This window comes from Sphaerodactylus townsendi, linkage group LG05 (assembly GCF_021028975.2).
Source record: "Sphaerodactylus townsendi isolate TG3544 linkage group LG05, MPM_Stown_v2.3, whole genome shotgun sequence".
NCBI lineage: Eukaryota > Metazoa > Chordata > Lepidosauria > Squamata > Sphaerodactylidae > Sphaerodactylus > Sphaerodactylus townsendi.
The window spans coordinates 670,070-683,877 of NC_059429.1; the positions used below are offsets into that span (position 1 = coordinate 670,070).

At 86.6% G+C, this 13,808-nt stretch overlaps 1 protein-coding gene across 1 annotated transcript in view; it reads left to right on the top strand.

Annotated features, from left to right (window-relative positions):
- GRIN3B (glutamate ionotropic receptor NMDA type subunit 3B) overlaps positions 1-13,808 on the top strand; it is a 60,860-nt gene that overhangs the window by 17,802 nt on the left and 29,250 nt on the right. The window contains exons 6-7 of the mRNA XM_048496474.1: positions 1,262-1,424; positions 1,755-1,971. Coding sequence (XP_048352431.1) covers positions 1,262-1,424; positions 1,755-1,971 — 380 coding nt within the window. The remainder of the gene's footprint in view (positions 1-1,261; positions 1,425-1,754; positions 1,972-13,808) is intronic.

Genomic DNA, 13,808 nt, shown 5'->3' on the forward strand with positions numbered 1-13,808 from the left:
CACACTTCATGGTGCCGTAGTGGTGCAAAAACCTACTTGAAAAACATGGATCCTCATGATTCTTCCACTTGGTCACCCCAAAATCACCAGAACATCACAGCTCATACCCTAGACCAGTGGTGGCGAACCTATGGCACCGGTGCTAGAGGTGGCACTCAGAGCCCTCTCAGTGGGCATGCACGTCCAGAGTTCATCAAGTGGGGCGGGGCAGAAAATCACACCCCACACACACACATCTAGGTTGGCCTGGGCACAATTCCTTACCTGGGAGTAAGCTCAGTTGCTGGCAATGGGGCTTGCTTCTGAGTAAACCCTCCTAGGGTCGTGATTCACCCATTCGAAGCGCTGCATGGTTGCTTCACCAAGCTTACTCCTGAGTAACGCGCACCTCAGAACCAACCGTTTTTTTCTAAACTAAAACCTCAGTATTTAGGTTAAATTGCCGTATTGGCACTTTGCAATAAATAAGTGGGTTTTGGGTTGCAATTTGGGCACTCGAAAAGTGTTCGCCATCACTGGGAACTCGAACTCGAAAAGGTTCGCCATCACTGCCCTAGACACATGTCTGAACATAATAATCCTGCATGCCATGCTCCATGGCACCATGGTAGGTTCAAAGTCAGATCCTCATGGACTCTCAGGATTTTTGCACTGGGTAACCCCAAATTCACCTTCACATCACACATTATGTTCATATGCACATACCCCCCCCCCCCCCAAATATGGATCCTATGCTTTTTGGTGCCACTACAGTACAAAAATGGAGTTCCAAATTACAGATCCTCACTATTTTTCTGCCAGATCATAGCAAAATATCCCCTCCCCATGGCACCAGGATAGAAAGTTTTGGCAATAGAACCCAGGCACGGGGCAAACTCTGCCCTCCCATCCCCATGGCACCAGGGCAGAAAGTTTTGCCAGCAGAAACCAGGCATGGGCAAACTGTGCCCTCTCCATCCCCATGCCACCAGGGCAGGAGGTTTTACCAGCAGAAACCAGGCATGGACAAACTGTGCCCTCTCCATCCCCATGCCACCAGGGCAGAACGTTTAACAAAACTCAGTCACTTACTTTAATAGCCAGGAGGAACAAGCTCAATAATCTCCTGGTGTTTCTGCCATGACCCTCTCCTTTCCTACTACATATGCTTTCCCCAGCGTCGGGCGCCAGGCCGAAATGGTGCCGGTCTCTCGGGCTTCTGCAAGTATAGGCTTTCACGCTGGCTTTACTCTCCCTGCCCGCCTTTGTTGGTCATATGTAGGCGGAGCGGTTTCCTCGGGCGGCCGGGCCAGGCCAAGTCACCGTCCGCTGCACGCCATTCCTCGCTTCACCCTGCAAGCAGCAGGGTGGTGCATCCTTTGCCCGCGGTCGGCCAGGCGGCGCCGCTGGCTCCAGTTTCCTGCCCGGGCCTCGCTGGTTGCGAGGCGGGCGCTTTCCCGGCGACCGGCCAGGCCGAGCCCGTCTTCGCCTCGGGCCTCTGCAAGTGGAAGCAGCCGGTGCATCCTCACTCGCTGGCGGCCAGGAAGCCAAGGCCATACATGCCGCTATGCTCCACCCTCGCTGGTTGCGAGGCGGGCGCTTTCCCAGTGGCCGGCCAGGCCGAGCTGCCGGTTCCGTCTTTGCCCACCCTGCAAGCAGCAGGCCCAGCATCCTGCCCGCCTCGCTGGTTGCGAGGCGGGTGCTTTCCCGGCGGCCGGCCAGGCCGAGCTGCCGCACCCATCTTCACCCGCCCTGCCTCCTGCCCGCCTCGCTAGTTGCGAGGCGGGTGTTTTCCCGGCGGCCGGCCAGGCTGAGCCGCCGGATCTCCATTTTCGTCCGGGCCCTGCGTAAGCAGTGCAGGGCTGGGCGCAGAGCTTTAGCCTCCTGCCCGTCACTGATGGTTGCCAGTGGTGGCGGGTGTTTTCCCGGCGTCGGCCAGGCCGGAGCCGCTGGACCCATCTTCGGCCCGCTTTCCTGCAAGCAGCAGGGCAGGTATGTAAGATCCCTTGGGCTCCGCCAAGGGTCGGGCCAGGCTGCGTGGGCGCTGGGCTCAGGCCTTCCTGCTCCGCTACGCTGGCTGCTTAGGTGGGCGCTTCCCGGTGGTTGCCAGGCCGAAGCCGGCTGATTCATCTTCGGGCCACGGTAAGCAGCAGGGCGGGCGCAGGCTTTTGTTTTCCTGCCCACCTCGGGCTGCGTTGGCAGGCTGGCGGTTTCCGGGCGGCCGGCCAGGCCAAGCTGCTGGTTCCGCTTTCAGCCCTTGCAAGCAGCAGGTGGGCGGGCGCAAGATCCCTCGCCTCGCTGCCGGCCAGGCCGTGCCGCTGGCCCAGCTTCCTCCTCCTGCCCGCCTCGCTGGTTGGGCGGTGGCAGGCGCTTCCCCGGGCGCGCCGGCCAGTGTCCGAGCCGCCGGACCCATCTTCGCCCGCCTTGCAAGCAGCAGGGCGGGCGCAGGCTTTGCCTCCTGCCCACCTCGCTGGTTGCGAGGCGGGCGGTTTCCCGGCGGCCGGCCAGGCCAAGCTGCTGGTTCCGTCTTCGCCCGCCCTGCAAGCAGCAGGGCGGGCGCATCCCTCGCCCGCGGCCGGCCAGGCCGTGCCGCGGGCCCAGCCTCCTGCCCGCCTCGCTGGTTGCGAGGCAGGCGCTCGGGCGGGCCGGCCAGGCCGAAAGCCGCCGATCATCTTCGCCCGGCCCTTGCTGCAGCAGGGCTGGCGCAGGCTTTGTCTCCTGCCCACCTCGCTGGTTGCGTAGGGCGGGCGGTTTCCTGGCGGCCGGCCAGGCCGGCCGCTTACTAACCCATCTTCGGCCCTCCCTGCAAGCAGCAGGGCGGGCGCAACTCCTTTACCCGCTGCCGGGCCAGACGCGTGCCGCTGGCCCAGCTCTCCTGCCCGCCTCGGGCTGGAATATGGGCGCAGGTGGGGCTCTTCCAAGCGCTACTTCCTTGGATACTTTTTATAACAGAGCCTCTCACATACTAACTCCCATGGAGGGGAGGGGGATTAATCATTAACAGACATGCTGGGTGTAAGGAATTCCATAGAAGCAGAAATAAAAGGCTCTTTGGTGGAAACCCCCCCCCCACCCCCCCCCCCCCCCACCCCCCCCCCCCCCCCACCAACACACCACCCCCACCCCCCCCCCACCACAACACCGCCCCCCCCCCACCCCCCCCCCCCCCACCCCCCCCCCCCCCCCCCCCCCCCCCCCCACACCCCCCCCCCCCCCCACCCCCCCCCCCCCCCGCCCCCCCCCCCCCCCACCCCCCCCGCCACCCCACCCCCCACCCCCCCCACCCCCCCCCCCCCCCACACCCCCCCCACCCCCACCCCCCCCCCCCCCCACCCCCCCCCCCCCCCCCCCCCCCCCCCCCCCACCCCCCCCCCCCCCCACCCCCCCCCCCCCCCCCCCCCCCCCCCCCCCACCCCCCCCCCCCCCCACCCCCCCCCCCCCCCACCCCCCCCCCCCCCCACCCCCCCCCCCCCCCACCCCCCCCCCCCCCCACCCCCCCCCCCCCCCACCCCCCCCCCCCCCCACCCCCCCCCCCCCCCACCCCCCCCCCCCCCCACCCCCCCCCCCCCCCACCCCCCCCCCCCCCCACCCCCCCCCCCCCCCACCCCCCCCCCCCCCCACCCCCCCCCCCCCCCACCCCCCCCCCCCCCCACCCCCCCCCCCCCCCACCCCCCCCCCCCCCCACCCCCCCCCCCCCCCACCCCCCCCCCCCCCCACCCCCCCCCCCCCCCACCCCCCCCCCCCCCCACCCCCCCCCCCCCCCACCCCCCCCCCCCCCCACCCCCCCCCCCCCCCACCCCCCCCCCCCCCCACCCCCCCCCCCCCCCACCCCCCCCCCCCCCCACCCCCCCCCCCCCCCACCCCCCCCCCCCCCCACCCCCCCCCCCCCCCACCCCCCCCCCCCCCCACCCCCCCCCCCCCCCACCCCCCCCCCCCCCCACCCCCCCCCCCCCCCACCCCCCCCCCCCCCCACCCCCCCCCCCCCCCACCCCCCCCCCCCCCCACCCCCCCCCCCCCCCACCCCCCCCCCCCCCCACCCCCCCCCCCCCCCACCCCCCCCCCCCCCCACCCCCCCCCCCCCCCACCCCCCCCCCCCCCCACCCCCCCCCCCCCCCACCCCCCCCCCCCCCCACCCCCCCCCCCCCCCACCCCCCCCCCCCCCCACCCCCCCCCCCCCCCACCCCCCCCCCCCCCCACCCCCCCCCCCCCCCACCCCCCCCCCCCCCCACCCCCCCCCCCCCCCACCCCCCCCCCCCCCCACCCCCCCCCCCCCCCACCCCCCCCCCCCCCCACCCCCCCCCCCCCCCACCCCCCCCCCCCCCCACCCCCCCCCCCCCCCACCCCCCCCCCCCCCCACCCCCCCCCCCCCCCACCCCCCCCCCCCCCCACCCCCCCCCCCCCCCACCCCCCCCCCCCCCCACCCCCCCCCCCCCCCACCCCCCCCCCCCCCCACCCCCCCCCCCCCCCACCCCCCCCCCCCCCCACCCCCCCCCCCCCCCACCCCCCCCCCCCCCCACCCCCCCCCCCCCCCACCCCCCCCCCCCCCCACCCCCCCCCCCCCCCACCCCCCCCCCCCCCCACCCCCCCCCCCCCCCACCCCCCCCCCCCCCCACCCCCCCCCCCCCCCACCCCCCCCCCCCCCCACCCCCCCCCCCCCCCACCCCCCCCCCCCCCCACCCCCCCCCCCCCCCACCCCCCCCCCCCCCCACCCCCCCCCCCCCCCACCCCCCCCCCCCCCCACCCCCCCCCCCCCCCACCCCCCCCCCCCCCCACCCCCCCCCCCCCCCACCCCCCCCCCCCCCCACCCCCCCCCCCCCCCACCCCCCCCCCCCCCCACCCCCCCCCCCCCCCACCCCCCCCCCCCCCCACCCCCCCCCCCCCCCACCCCCCCCCCCCCCCACCCCCCCCCCCCCCCACCCCCCCCCCCCCCCACCCCCCCCCCCCCCCACCCCCCCCCCCCCCCACCCCCCCCCCCCCCCACCCCCCCCCCCCCCCACCCCCCCCCCCCCCCACCCCCCCCCCCCCCCACCCCCCCCCCCCCCCACCCCCCCCCCCCCCCACCCCCCCCCCCCCCCACCCCCCCCCCCCCCCACCCCCCCCCCCCCCCACCCCCCCCCCCCCCCACCCCCCCCCCCCCCCACCCCCCCCCCCCCCCACCCCCCCCCCCCCCCACCCCCCCCCCCCCCCACCCCCCCCCCCCCCCACCCCCCCCCCCCCCCACCCCCCCCCCCCCCCACCCCCCCCCCCCCCCACCCCCCCCCCCCCCCACCCCCCCCCCCCCCCACCCCCCCCCCCCCCCACCCCCCCCCCCCCCCACCCCCCCCCCCCCCCACCCCCCCCCCCCCCCACCCCCCCCCCCCCCCACCCCCCCCCCCCCCCACCCCCCCCCCCCCCCACCCCCCCCCCCCCCCACCCCCCCCCCCCCCCACCCCCCCCCCCCCCCACCCCCCCCCCCCCCCACCCCCCCCCCCCCCCACCCCCCCCCCCCCCCACCCCCCCCCCCCCCCACCCCCCCCCCCCCCCACCCCCCCCCCCCCCCACCCCCCCCCCCCCCCACCCCCCCCCCCCCCCACCCCCCCCCCCCCCCACCCCCCCCCCCCCCCACCCCCCCCCCCCCCCACCCCCCCCCCCCCCCACCCCCCCCCCCCCCCACCCCCCCCCCCCCCCACCCCCCCCCCCCCCCACCCCCCCCCCCCCCCACCCCCCCCCCCCCCCACCCCCCCCCCCCCCCACCCCCCCCCCCCCCCACCCCCCCCCCCCCCCACCCCCCCCCCCCCCCACCCCCCCCCCCCCCCACCCCCCCCCCCCCCCACCCCCCCCCCCCCCCACCCCCCCCCCCCCCCACCCCCCCCCCCCCCCACCCCCCCCCCCCCCCACCCCCCCCCCCCCCCACCCCCCCCCCCCCCCACCCCCCCCCCCCCCCACCCCCCCCCCCCCCCACCCCCCCCCCCCCCCACCCCCCCCCCCCCCCACCCCCCCCCCCCCCCACCCCCCCCCCCCCCCACCCCCCCCCCCCCCCACCCCCCCCCCCCCCCACCCCCCCCCCCCCCCACCCCCCCCCCCCCCCACCCCCCCCCCCCCCCACCCCCCCCCCCCCCCACCCCCCCCCCCCCCCACCCCCCCCCCCCCCCACCCCCCCCCCCCCCCACCCCCCCCCCCCCCCACCCCCCCCCCCCCCCACCCCCCCCCCCCCCCACCCCCCCCCCCCCCCACCCCCCCCCCCCCCCACCCCCCCCCCCCCCCACCCCCCCCCCCCCCCACCCCCCCCCCCCCCCACCCCCCCCCCCCCCCACCCCCCCCCCCCCCCACCCCCCCCCCCCCCCACCCCCCCCCCCCCCCACCCCCCCCCCCCCCCACCCCCCCCCCCCCCCACCCCCCCCCCCCCCCACCCCCCCCCCCCCCCACCCCCCCCCCCCCCCACCCCCCCCCCCCCCCACCCCCCCCCCCCCCCACCCCCCCCCCCCCCCACCCCCCCCCCCCCCCACCCCCCCCCCCCCCCACCCCCCCCCCCCCCCACCCCCCCCCCCCCCCACCCCCCCCCCCCCCCACCCCCCCCCCCCCCCACCCCCCCCCCCCCCCACCCCCCCCCCCCCCCACCCCCCCCCCCCCCCACCCCCCCCCCCCCCCACCCCCCCCCCCCCCCACCCCCCCCCCCCCCCACCCCCCCCCCCCCCCACCCCCCCCCCCCCCCACCCCCCCCCCCCCCCACCCCCCCCCCCCCCCACCCCCCCCCCCCCCCACCCCCCCCCCCCCCCACCCCCCCCCCCCCCCACCCCCCCCCCCCCCCACCCCCCCCCCCCCCCACCCCCCCCCCCCCCCACCCCCCCCCCCCCCCACCCCCCCCCCCCCCCACCCCCCCCCCCCCCCACCCCCCCCCCCCCCCACCCCCCCCCCCCCCCACCCCCCCCCCCCCCCACCCCCCCCCCCCCCCACCCCCCCCCCCCCCCACCCCCCCCCCCCCCCACCCCCCCCCCCCCCCACCCCCCCCCCCCCCCACCCCCCCCCCCCCCCACCCCCCCCCCCCCCCACCCCCCCCCCCCCCCACCCCCCCCCCCCCCCACCCCCCCCCCCCCCCACCCCCCCCCCCCCCCACCCCCCCCCCCCCCCACCCCCCCCCCCCCCCACCCCCCCCCCCCCCCACCCCCCCCCCCCCCCACCCCCCCCCCCCCCCACCCCCCCCCCCCCCCACCCCCCCCCCCCCCCACCCCCCCCCCCCCCCACCCCCCCCCCCCCCCACCCCCCCCCCCCCCCACCCCCCCCCCCCCCCACCCCCCCCCCCCCCCACCCCCCCCCCCCCCCACCCCCCCCCCCCCCCACCCCCCCCCCCCCCCACCCCCCCCCCCCCCCACCCCCCCCCCCCCCCACCCCCCCCCCCCCCCACCCCCCCCCCCCCCCACCCCCCCCCCCCCCCACCCCCCCCCCCCCCCACCCCCCCCCCCCCCCACCCCCCCCCCCCCCCACCCCCCCCCCCCCCCACCCCCCCCCCCCCCCACCCCCCCCCCCCCCCACCCCCCCCCCCCCCCACCCCCCCCCCCCCCCACCCCCCCCCCCCCCCACCCCCCCCCCCCCCCACCCCCCCCCCCCCCCACCCCCCCCCCCCCCCACCCCCCCCCCCCCCCACCCCCCCCCCCCCCCACCCCCCCCCCCCCCCACCCCCCCCCCCCCCCACCCCCCCCCCCCCCCACCCCCCCCCCCCCCCACCCCCCCCCCCCCCCACCCCCCCCCCCCCCCACCCCCCCCCCCCCCCACCCCCCCCCCCCCCCACCCCCCCCCCCCCCCACCCCCCCCCCCCCCCACCCCCCCCCCCCCCCACCCCCCCCCCCCCCCACCCCCCCCCCCCCCCACCCCCCCCCCCCCCCACCCCCCCCCCCCCCCACCCCCCCCCCCCCCCACCCCCCCCCCCCCCCACCCCCCCCCCCCCCCACCCCCCCCCCCCCCCACCCCCCCCCCCCCCCACCCCCCCCCCCCCCCACCCCCCCCCCCCCCCACCCCCCCCCCCCCCCACCCCCCCCCCCCCCCACCCCCCCCCCCCCCCACCCCCCCCCCCCCCCACCCCCCCCCCCCCCCACCCCCCCCCCCCCCCACCCCCCCCCCCCCCCACCCCCCCCCCCCCCCACCCCCCCCCCCCCCCACCCCCCCCCCCCCCCACCCCCCCCCCCCCCCACCCCCCCCCCCCCCCACCCCCCCCCCCCCCCACCCCCCCCCCCCCCCACCCCCCCCCCCCCCCACCCCCCCCCCCCCCCACCCCCCCCCCCCCCCACCCCCCCCCCCCCCCACCCCCCCCCCCCCCCACCCCCCCCCCCCCCCACCCCCCCCCCCCCCCACCCCCCCCCCCCCCCACCCCCCCCCCCCCCCACCCCCCCCCCCCCCCACCCCCCCCCCCCCCCACCCCCCCCCCCCCCCACCCCCCCCCCCCCCCACCCCCCCCCCCCCCCACCCCCCCCCCCCCCCACCCCCCCCCCCCCCCACCCCCCCCCCCCCCCACCCCCCCCCCCCCCCACCCCCCCCCCCCCCCACCCCCCCCCCCCCCCACCCCCCCCCCCCCCCACCCCCCCCCCCCCCCACCCCCCCCCCCCCCCACCCCCCCCCCCCCCCACCCCCCCCCCCCCCCACCCCCCCCCCCCCCCACCCCCCCCCCCCCCCACCCCCCCCCCCCCCCACCCCCCCCCCCCCCCACCCCCCCCCCCCCCCACCCCCCCCCCCCCCCACCCCCCCCCCCCCCCACCCCCCCCCCCCCCCACCCCCCCCCCCCCCCACCCCCCCCCCCCCCCACCCCCCCCCCCCCCCACCCCCCCCCCCCCCCACCCCCCCCCCCCCCCACCCCCCCCCCCCCCCACCCCCCCCCCCCCCCACCCCCCCCCCCCCCCACCCCCCCCCCCCCCCACCCCCCCCCCCCCCCACCCCCCCCCCCCCCCACCCCCCCCCCCCCCCACCCCCCCCCCCCCCCACCCCCCCCCCCCCCCACCCCCCCCCCCCCCCACCCCCCCCCCCCCCCACCCCCCCCCCCCCCCACCCCCCCCCCCCCCCACCCCCCCCCCCCCCCACCCCCCCCCCCCCCCACCCCCCCCCCCCCCCACCCCCCCCCCCCCCCACCCCCCCCCCCCCCCACCCCCCCCCCCCCCCACCCCCCCCCCCCCCCACCCCCCCCCCCCCCCACCCCCCCCCCCCCCCACCCCCCCCCCCCCCCACCCCCCCCCCCCCCCACCCCCCCCCCCCCCCACCCCCCCCCCCCCCCACCCCCCCCCCCCCCCACCCCCCCCCCCCCCCACCCCCCCCCCCCCCCACCCCCCCCCCCCCCCACCCCCCCCCCCCCCCACCCCCCCCCCCCCCCACCCCCCCCCCCCCCCACCCCCCCCCCCCCCCACCCCCCCCCCCCCCCACCCCCCCCCCCCCCCACCCCCCCCCCCCCCCACCCCCCCCCCCCCCCACCCCCCCCCCCCCCCACCCCCCCCCCCCCCCACCCCCCCCCCCCCCCACCCCCCCCCCCCCCCACCCCCCCCCCCCCCCACCCCCCCCCCCCCCCACCCCCCCCCCCCCCCACCCCCCCCCCCCCCCACCCCCCCCCCCCCCCACCCCCCCCCCCCCCCACCCCCCCCCCCCCCCACCCCCCCCCCCCCCCACCCCCCCCCCCCCCCACCCCCCCCCCCCCCCACCCCCCCCCCCCCCCACCCCCCCCCCCCCCCACCCCCCCCCCCCCCCACCCCCCCCCCCCCCCACCCCCCCCCCCCCCCACCCCCCCCCCCCCCCACCCCCCCCCCCCCCCACCCCCCCCCCCCCCCACCCCCCCCCCCCCCCACCCCCCCCCCCCCCCACCCCCCCCCCCCCCCACCCCCCCCCCCCCCCACCCCCCCCCCCCCCCACCCCCCCCCCCCCCCACCCCCCCCCCCCCCCACCCCCCCCCCCCCCCACCCCCCCCCCCCCCCACCCCCCCCCCCCCCCACCCCCCCCCCCCCCCACCCCCCCCCCCCCCCACCCCCCCCCCCCCCCACCCCCCCCCCCCCCCACCCCCCCCCCCCCCCACCCCCCCCCCCCCCCACCCCCCCCCCCCCCCACCCCCCCCCCCCCCCACCCCCCCCCCCCCCCACCCCCCCCCCCCCCCACCCCCCCCCCCCCCCACCCCCCCCCCCCCCCACCCCCCCCCCCCCCCACCCCCCCCCCCCCCCACCCCCCCCCCCCCCCACCCCCCCCCCCCCCCACCCCCCCCCCCCCCCACCCCCCCCCCCCCCCACCCCCCCCCCCCCCCACCCCCCCCCCCCCCCACCCCCCCCCCCCCCCACCCCCCCCCCCCCCCACCCCCCCCCCCCCCCACCCCCCCCCCCCCCCACCCCCCCCCCCCCCCACCCCCCCCCCCCCCCACCCCCCCCCCCCCCCACCCCCCCCCCCCCCCACCCCCCCCCCCCCCCACCCCCCCCCCCCCCCACCCCCCCCCCCCCCCACCCCCCCCCCCCCCCACCCCCCCCCCCCCCCACCCCCCCCCCCCCCCACCCCCCCCCCCCCCCACCCCCCCCCCCCCCCACCCCCCCCCCCCCCCACCCCCCCCCCCCCCCACCCCCCCCCCCCCCCACCCCCCCCCCCCCCCACCCCCCCCCCCCCCCACCCCCCCCCCCCCCCACCCCCCCCCCCCCCCACCCCCCCCCCCCCCCACCCCCCCCCCCCCCCACCCCCCCCCCCCCCCACCCCCCCCCCCCCCCACCCCCCCCCCCCCCCACCCCCCCCCCCCCCCACCCCCCCCCCCCCCCACCCCCCCCCCCCCCCACCCCCCCCCCCCCCCACCCCCCCCCCCCCCCACCCCCCCCCCCCCCCACCCCCCCCCCCCCCCACCCCCCCCCCCCCCCACCCCCCCCCCCCCCCACCCCCCCCCCCCCCCACCCCCCCCCCCCCCCACCCCCCCCCCCCCCCACCCCCCCCCCCCCCCACCCCCCCCCCCCCCCACCCCCCCCCCCCCCCACCCCCCCCCCCCCCCACCCCCCCCCCCCCCCACCCCCCCCCCCCCCCACCCCCCCCCCCCCCCACCCCCCCCCCCCCCCACCCCCCCCCCCCCCCACCCCCCCCCCCCCCCACCCCCCCCCCCCCCCACCCCCCCCCCCCCCCACCCCCCCCCCCCCCCACCCCCCCCCCCCCCCACCCCCCCCCCCCCCCACCCCCCCCCCCCCCCACCCCCCCCCCCCCCCACCCCCCCCCCCCCCCACCCCCCCCCCCCCCCACCCCCCCCCCCCCCCACCCCCCCCCCCCCCCACCCCCCCCCCCCCCCACCCCCCCCCCCCCCCACCCCCCCCCCCCCCCACCCCCCCCCCCCCCCACCCCCCCCCCCCCCCACCCCCCCCCCCCCCCACCCCCCCCCCCCCCCACCCCCCCCCCCCCCCACCCCCCCCCCCCCCCACCCCCCCCCCCCCCCACCCCCCCCCCCCCCCACCCCCCCCCCCCCCCACCCCCCCCCCCCCCCACCCCCCCCCCCCCCCACCCCCCCCCCCCCCCACCCCCCCCCCCCCCCACCCCCCCCCCCCCCCACCCCCCCCCCCCCCCACCCCCCCCCCCCCCCACCCCCCCCCCCCCCCACCCCCCCCCCCCCCCACCCCCCCCCCCCCCCACCCCCCCCCCCCCCCACCCCCCCCCCCCCCCACCCCCCCCCCCCCCCACCCCCCCCCCCCCCCACCCCCCCCCCCCCCCACCCCCCCCCCCCCCCACCCCCCCCCCCCCCCACCCCCCCCCCCCCCCACCCCCCCCCCCCCCCACCCCCCCCCCCCCCCACCCCCCCCCCCCCCCACCCCCCCCCCCCCCCACCCCCCCCCCCCCCCACCCCCCCCCCCCCCCACCCCCCCCCCCCCCCACCCCCCCCCCCCCCCACCCCCCCCCCCCCCCACCCCCCCCCCCCCCCACCCCCCCCCCCCCCCACCCCCCCCCCCCCCCACCCCCCCCCCCCCCCACCCCCCCCCCCCCCCACCCCCCCCCCCCCCCACCCCCCCCCCCCCCCACCCCCCCCCCCCCCCACCCCCCCCCCCCCCCACCCCCCCCCCCCCCCACCCCCCCCCCCCCCCACCCCCCCCCCCCCCCACCCCCCCCCCCCCCCACCCCCCCCCCCCCCCACCCCCCCCCCCCCCCACCCCCCCCCCCCCCCACCCCCCCCCCCCCCCACCCCCCCCCCCCCCCACCCCCCCCCCCCCCCACCCCCCCCCCCCCCCACCCCCCCCCCCCCCCACCCCCCCCCCCCCCCACCCCCCCCCCCCCCCACCCCCCCCCCCCCCCACCCCCCCCCCCCCCCACCCCCCCCCCCCCCCACCCCCCCCCCCCCCCACCCCCCCCCCCCCCCACCCCCCCCCCCCCCCACCCCCCCCCCCCCCCACCCCCCCCCCCCCCCACCCCCCCCCCCCCCCACCCCCCCCCCCCCCCACCCCCCCCCCCCCCCACCCCCCCCCCCCCCCACCCCCCCCCCCCCCCACCCCCCCCCCCCCCCACCCCCCCCCCCCCCCACCCCCCCCCCCCCCCACCCCCCCCCCCCCCCACCCCCCCCCCCCCCCACCCCCCCCCCCCCCCACCCCCCCCCCCCCCCACCCCCCCCCCCCCCCACCCCCCCCCCCCCCCACCCCCCCCCCCCCCCACCCCCCCCCCCCCCCACCCCCCCCCCCCCCCACCCCCCCCCCCCCCCACCCCCCCCCCCCCCCACCCCCCCCCCCCCCCACCCCCCCCCCCCCCCACCCCCCCCCCCCCCCACCCCCCCCCCCCCCCACCCCCCCCCCCCCCCACCCCCCCCCCCCCCCACCCCCCCCCCCCCCCACCCCCCCCCCCCCCCACCCCCCCCCCCCCCCACCCCCCCCCCCCCCCACCCCCCCCCCCCCCCACCCCCCCCCCCCCCCACCCCCCCCCCCCCCCACCCCCCCCCCCCCCCACCCCCCCCCCCCCCCACCCCCCCCCCCCCCCACCCCCCCCCCCCCCCACCCCCCCCCCCCCCCACCCCCCCCCCCCCCCACCCCCCCCCCCCCCCACCCCCCCCCCCCCCCACCCCCCCCCCCCCCCACCCCCCCCCCCCCCCACCCCCCCCCCCCCCCACCCCCCCCCCCCCCCACCCCCCCCCCCCCCCACCCCCCCCCCCCCCCACCCCCCCCCCCCCCCACCCCCCCCCCCCCCCACCCCCCCCCCCCCCCACCCCCCCCCCCCCCCACCCCCCCCCCCCCCCACCCCCCCCCCCCCCCACCCCCCCCCCCCCCCACCCCCCCCCCCCCCCACCCCCCCCCCCCCCCACCCCCCCCCCCCCCCACCCCCCCCCCCCCCCACCCCCCCCCCCCCCCACCCCCCCCCCCCCCCACCCCCCCCCCCCCCCACCCCCCCCCCCCCCCACCCCCCCCCCCCCCCACCCCCCCCCCCCCCCACCCCCCCCCCCCCCCACCCCCCCCCCCCCCCACCCCCCCCCCCCCCCACCCCCCCCCCCCCCCACCCCCCCCCCCCCCCACCCCCCCCCCCCCCCACCCCCCCCCCCCCCCACCCCCCCCCCCCCCCACCCCCCCCCCCCCCCACCCCCCCCCCCCCCCACCCCCCCCCCCCCCCACCCCCCCCCCCCCCCACCCCCCCCCCCCCCCACCCCCCCCCCCCCCCACCCCCCCCCCCCCCCACCCCCCCCCCCCCCCACCCCCCCCCCCCCCCACCCCCCCCCCCCCCCACCCCCCCCCCCCCCCACCCCCCCCCCCCCCCACCCCCCCCCCCCCCCACCCCCCCCCCCCCCCACCCCCCCCCCCCCCCACCCCCCCCCCCCCCCACCCCCCCCCCCCCCCACCCCCCCCCCCCCCCACCCCCCCCCCCCCCCACCCCCCCCCCCCCCCACCCCCCCCCCCCCCCAC